General features: G+C 41.6%; 1 protein-coding gene across 1 annotated transcript; it reads right to left on the reverse strand.

Moving 5' to 3' along the window:
* Positions 1–1,931: 1,931 nt before the first annotated feature.
* Positions 1,932–5,217, reverse strand: LOC121864828. Its single transcript, XM_042363994.1, has 6 exons — positions 5,138–5,217; positions 4,517–4,666; positions 4,185–4,305; positions 3,459–3,620; positions 2,596–2,745; positions 1,932–2,252 (listed from the first exon to the last, which is right to left on the reverse strand). Exons 2-6 carry the CDS (start codon positions 4,655–4,657, stop codon positions 2,083–2,085), a joined length of 744 nt encoding a protein of 247 aa, XP_042219928.1. The 5' UTR covers positions 4,658–4,666; positions 5,138–5,217; the 3' UTR covers positions 1,932–2,082.
* Positions 5,218–7,022: the final 1,805 nt, after the last annotated feature.

Here is a 7,022-nt window from a genome sequence, read left to right on the forward strand (position 1 = left end):
GGAATTGTAATCATTCTGTAACTTTGGTGTCAAACTGTTTCATATTTTTGTATTGTGTAAATATTAATGTATATGTTAACAATGTACCAATCTAAACTATAAACATTTTAGTGAGAATGAAATTTTTTGAATATAAATTTTGATTCATTTGAAGAGTCGCCGTCACACAACTTAACCATAACCTAACTCGGAATTAACTTAACTATACTCTAATTCACCTAACTAAAGAAGGACACTAACAAGAGTAGTTAAGGAACACGTTAATAACCTCACTTGTCAACGAGGGTTCAGTTTTGCTGACGTAATGTTCCAAAAGGTCAGAGGTGAGAGTATTACCAAACAAACACGGATGGAGATTAGACTTATTTGTTTCCTAGGAGGCTCTCTCTCTCTCTCTCTCTCTCTCTCTCTCTCTCTCTCTCTCTCTCTAGCTGTCTATCTATCTATCTATCTATCCTCTCTCTCTCTCTCTCTATCTCTCTCTCTCTCTCTCTCTCTCTCTCTCTCTCTCTCTCTCTCTCTCTCTCTCTCTCTCTCTCTCTCTCTCTCTATCTATCTTCTCTCTATCTCTCTCTCTCTCTCTCGTCAGCAGGTGCTCCTCGACTCACCTGGCTGACGTCATCACCACTTAAAGCTGACCTAGGCCAAGGGTCACACGTGCTGACCTTTGACCTCTGTGTGTATTACGTCAGTCGGGAGAGAGAGAGAAAGGGAGGAAGAGAGAGAAAGGGAGGGAGAGAGAGATGAGGGAGGAAGAGAGAGAAAGGGAGGGAGAGAAAGGGAGGGAGGAAGAGAGAAAGGGAGGGAGAGAGAGATGAGGGAGAAAAGAAGGAGAGAGAGAAAGAGGTATAGAGAGCGAGGTAGAAAGTGAGAGAAAAGAGGGAGAAACAGACAGACGGAGACAGATAATGAAAGAGAGAGAGGGAATAGACAGAGTGTGTGTGTGTGTGTGTGTGTGTGTGTGCGTGCGTGCGTGCGTGCGTGCGTGCGTGCGTGCGTGCGTGTGTGTATGTGTGCGTGTGTGTGCGTGTGTGTGTGTGTGTGTGTGTGTGCGTGCGTGTGTGTGTGCGTGCGTGTGTGTGTGCGTGTGTGCGTGTGTGTGTGTGTGTTTAAGTCTGTTGTTGTCAGAACCTTTTTTATGGATATTAATAAAATTTCGTTGTTTTTATTTTTGTTTTTGTAGTTTCATATAAAATAAATTTATTATTATATTACAGAGACAGAAACACGGACAGATAGATCAAGACAGACAGACAGACAGACAGACAGACAGACAGACAGACAGAAACAAATTTAAAAAGTGAATCAAAGAGAAGAAAATATACATAATCATTAATATATACAAGAGATATACAGACATATACTGTATTCATATATAATCATTCACAATAACAGACCTATATTTTAAAATACATAAACATTAATACCAAACAGAAGACTCTTAAAGTAATTATAGTTTCATAGTCTTGTCAACATTTCCAAGCAGTAAAAAAATAATACCTAAATAATGGCTTAAAACTTTAACTATTGACAAAAACAAACTCTTAGACTATGAAGGAAAGAAGAAGTTTATTTTATCTCATATGAATTTTTTTCTTTAACATAAAAACTTTATTTATGAAAGTTGCAACAAATTTTCATTCTCGGATGTGATGAAACTTTTGGGGGATCGAACTGGTAGCTTTGAGCAGGTACAATTATGACGGCAGGGTGTGTTAGTGGTGTGTTAGTGGTGTTAGAGGTGTGTCAATGGTGCGATAGTGGTGTGTTAAAGGTGTTAGTGGTGTTAAAGGTGTGTTAGTGGTGTGTTAAAGGTGTGTTAGAGGTGTGTCAATGGTGCGACAGTGGTGTGTTAAAGGTGTTAGTGGTGTTAAAGGTGTGTTAGTGGTGTGTTAAAGGTGTTAGTGGTGCGTTAGTGGTGTGTTACAGGTGTTAGTGGTGTTAGAGATGTGTTAGTGGTGCGTTAGTGTGTGTTAGAGGTGTGTTAATGGTGCGTCAGTGTGTGTTAGAGATGTGCTAGTGGTGTTATTATGGAGTGTTAATGACGTAATAGTGAAGTCTTGGAGGAATATCACAAGTAATCTAGTTCTTGACCGCCTCACAGCCCTGACACTTGCAGTCGACAACATTATCAAAGGATTTATTAAAGGTAAAACCATCATCACACACCAGAGGGATGCGAATCGTCTCAATGGCTCCTGGCTGACAGCTCTTACAGTCGTTACCTTGACTCCAGATTCCCGCCTTACGCTCTGCAAGAGAAAACAACAAAGGATTTGTAACAGAAAGATAAATAAGAAAGTCTCCCTCTCAAACATCTGTGAATCTCCGGGTTTTTTTCATTTTCTATAGTACGCGTTGTTATTATTGTTTTTATTGTTATTATTATTATCATTATTATTATTATTATTATTACTATTATTTTTATTATTATTATTATTATTAACTTATTTAATATCACGAAAATATGCAGTGATTGTGTTTATGGGGTATTGATGGGGTATCTAGGGCAGTAATGGGTTACCCTGGGCAGTAACGGGATACCCTGGGCAGTAATGGGATACCCTGGGCAGTAATGGGATAGCCAGAACTTACCTATAAAGGTCTTGGTGGCGCAGTAGCCCAGACAGTAGCGGATGGGCACGGTGATGGGGTGTCTATTAGAACAGTGGCCATGGTTATAAGACATCATATAGAACATACCGATAGTCGTGTGGTCATCCATCACCTCAGCCCGACATTCTCCTGTAACTCAAAGATTATTCTGTTACCGTAAGGGTGAGAGAGGGGCAGGCAGACGGAGGGGAGGGTGAGAGAGGGCAGGCAGACGGAGGGAAGGGTGAGAGAGGGCAGGCAGACGGAGGAAGGGTGAGAGAGGGGCAGGCAGACGGAAGGGTGAGAGAGGGGCAGGCAGACGGAAGAGGGGGCAGAAACAAATAGGTAGAAAGACAGAAAAAGAGAGACAGACAGAAAGACTGAGACGGGGAAATAGAGTGTGTGAATAGACAGTATGTGTCTAGGGGGGACGGGTAGAGAAACACAGAGACAAACAGACAGAGAGACAGAAACAGAGACGGACAGAAAAAGAGGTAAAATTATCATATAATTTCACATTGGTTCAAATGGAAGACAAACAAATGGACAGAGAAAAAGATAGAGACAGATGGAATGAGAGAAAAAGTGATAAACGACGATAAAAATAAACAGAGAGAGGGCGAATGAAAGACAAGAGAAATTTACCAACAGAAAGAAATAGCGAATGAGACTCAGTAACACAATTTACGATATAAATAAAAAGAAGGAAATGAATATATATATATATATATATATATATATATATATATATATATATATATATATATATATATATATATATATAGTATTCATATTTACGTAAAGTTGAAAATTTTGTTGGTTTTGCTTATATTTCTTGACGCCATAAAACCATTCATATTAACCTTTCTTAGGACCTGTATCTTCCTCTTCATTATGTCGGATTATCTCTTCTTTCTCCTTTTCCTTCTGTTCTTCTTTTTCCTCTTTTGGCTCTTGTGTCGTTGTTTCATCTTCCTTTTCTTCTTCTTTCTCCTGCTGGTTTGATAAATCTCTCTCCACAATACCTGTTAAAAGTACTTTAGTTAGTCATCTAAACAATTAGTTTTCTTTGATAGTCATACTTTCTTTTATTTATGATATTTTTATGCATAACTAAATCAAAAACTTTATAAACTTACAGAATGATGATTATTAATAATATTACAGATATTCATAGTTTCCACCCCATATTTTTTCACTTGGTGATTGGCCACCCTAAAATTATTTATGAGGCTGAGGTTAGGTTAGGTCAGCTTAGGTTAAGTTAGGGGGTTAATCCTTAAGTGAAATAGGCGTTCTATTCTTTTTTTCTCATTATTTTACTATTTCTATAATTATATTTCCTACATAATACATAAAAATGGAGTAAACTGCAGCGGGCCATACTGGGTAGTTCCGTTTACACCCAACCCCTATTGCTCATATATCCACCCAACCTGTGTTTGAAGCTACCCAGCGTATTCCAGTTAATGATGATATTTGGTAACTTGTTCCACTCATCCACTACTCTATAAAAATTAAACATAGATGGATAACGTAGAGTATAATAATGTATATAACAAAGATTATAATAATGTATATAAACAGACCTGCGCCGGTAGACAGAGCCAGCCAGACGTCTTCACTCCTCTTAAATTCCTCCATAAACGCCAGGACTTGACTCATCTGTTGCTGCAGCGCCGCCATACTCGCGCTGGCTCTCGCCTCTGCCTGCACGGGATAAAGGTGGCGAATCTGGCGTTAACTGACCCTTTTACACATGCTCTCATACCTGACTCCCCACACACTTGACTCTCACACACCTGACTCACCAAACACCTGACTCATCGCACACCTAACTCACCACATACCTGACTCATGACTCACCACACACCTGACTCACCACACACCTGACTCACCACACACCTGACTCACGACTCACCTCAGCAGACAACTCCTGTAGCCACGTTTTGTCCGCCTCCTCCAGGTTACACAGGGACTTCCCCCAGTCGAGTGTGTGGGCGGGCAGGACACACACGCCCACCACCGCCACACACGCCCACATACGCCAGCCCACGCCCATCACTCTCTCCTGCACCGGTGGATAAATAATGGAGATAATAAACTGGAATAAATAAGAGAATGTTGAGTAATTGGTGAAAATGGCATAATGAAATAGGTACAGTATACGTCTCTCTCTCTCTCTCTCTCACCATTACTACGTCTCGTCACCCACCACCACACTTAACCACTACACTAACATACTTAACAAAAGTGTCAACAATGGGAGTTATTCTGGGCTGCCACCCTTCAACACACTTAACACTTATAAAAGGATTCTTAAGTCTTTCAAAGTCTCAGTAATATTCCTATACAGTGAAGTGACTTTTACAGGTAACTGGTGATGTAAAGATGAAACATAACAACATAGTAACATAACATAGCCTGTAACACAACATAACGGACCAGCGACTCTTAGTACAGGAAGTAAGTATTGTACCAGCTCATCCATTGCACATATAAAATAAATTAATAAAATGTAAAATTTCGATATATAACTCACTATCGGGGTATCCAAGGTCCTTCCACTACGGTGAGGTCGAGGGACGCGTTACTCTGACTTCCAAGACCTGATGCAAGACTGACTATTTATTAGGGTTTCCCGGCTTTAAGTACACCTGGGCCAGCTGGCTATGTTGACAGATTACTACAAACAGTACTGCCTACCATGGCTATTATTATTATTAATATTATTATTAGTAGTAGTAGTAGTAGTAGTAGTAGTAGTAGTAGTAGTAGTGTTTTTTTCTTTGTAGTAGTAGTATCACCAGTCATTATTATTATTAGCGTGTACACTTCCTCAGTACAACATCACGTGTACACTTCCTCGGAACATCACGTGTACACTTCCTCAGTACATCACGTGTACATTTCCTCAGTACAACATCACGTGTAGGCATCACATGTACACTAATCAAAATAATCCACAACTATGGGTATAGCTAACACAATAAGCGAAGCCTGTAAAGGAAGGAGGAAACAGGGCATCACAAGTATGACCCACACCACCCACACAGTCAATGAGTCTAAATCAAAAACAAAGAATTTGGACCTTAACGTATTAATGGTTGAGACGGAGTACCTGTGTTGACAAATCTCAGCTGATCTAATTAAGAACATGAGGCAGCCATACAGGTACCTCACTCTGGTTTTCGTCTGGCGATAAATCTAAGTTCATCACTTTAATACCAACATAAACCATTTGCATCACGACATAAGTTGCACTTAACAGCGCCAACACGAGCATTCCTCAGAGACCGGCGATACCGTATGTACGTTATATTAGTCTATACTGTATGAGTATTTCTTACAAATAGTCCTTATATGGTTGTCAGCTGTAGGCTACAGTTCGTTATTAACTTGTGTAAACATAATTTTCTGACTGACTTTACAAACCTCAAGTACTGCAGTGCAGGAGTTGAGTCATCGTCCTCATGGGGTAAGTCATCGTCCTCATGGGGTAAGTCATCGTCCTCATGGGGTGTCATCGTCCTCATGGGGTAAGTCATCGTCCTCATGGGGTAAGTCATCGTCCTCATGGGGTAAGTCATCGTCCTCATGGGGTAAGTCATCGTCCTCATGGGGTAAGTCATCGTCCTCATGGGGTAAGTCATCGTCCTCATGGGGTAAGTCATCGTCCTCATGGGGTAAGTCATCGTCCTCATGGGGTAAGTCATCGTCAAGTCATCGTCGGGGGTAAGTCATCGTCCTCATGGGGTAAGTCATCGTCCTCATGGGGTAAGTCATCGTCTCATGGGGTAAGTCATCGTCCTCATGGGGTAAGTCATCGTCCTCATGGGGTAAGTCATCATCCTCATGGGGTAAGTCATCGTCCTCATGGGTAAGTCATCGTCCTCATGGGGTAAGTCATCGTCCTCATGGGGTAAGTCATCGTCCTCGTGGGGTAAGTCATCGTCCTCGTGGGGTAGGTAAGTCATCGTCATCGTGGAAGTCATCGTCCTCATAAGTCATCGTCCTCATGGGGTAAGTCATCGTCCTCATGGGGTAAGTCATCGTCCTCATGGGGTAAGTCATCGTCCTCATGGGGTAAGTCATCGTCCTCGTGGGGTAAGTCATCGTCTCGTGGGGTAAGTCGTCATAAGTCATCGTCCTCGTGGGGTAAGTCATCGTCCTCGTGGGGTAAGTCATCGTCCTCATGGGGTAAGTCATCGTCCTCATGGGGTAGTCATCGTCCTCATGGGGTAAGTCATCGTCCTCATGGGGTAAGTATCATGGGGTAAGTCATCGTCCTCATGGGGTAAGTCATCGTCCTCGTGGGGTAAGTCATCGTCCTCGTGGGGTAAGTCATCGTCCTCGTGGGGTAAGTCATCGTCCTCATGGGTAAGTCATCGTCCTCGTGGGGTAAGTCATCGTCCTCGTGGGGTAAG

The sequence above is a fragment of the Homarus americanus genome, unplaced genomic scaffold, assembly GCF_018991925.1.
Source record: "Homarus americanus isolate GMGI-L3 unplaced genomic scaffold, GMGI_Hamer_2.0 scaffold46273, whole genome shotgun sequence".
Taxonomy (NCBI): domain Eukaryota; kingdom Metazoa; phylum Arthropoda; class Malacostraca; order Decapoda; family Nephropidae; genus Homarus; species Homarus americanus.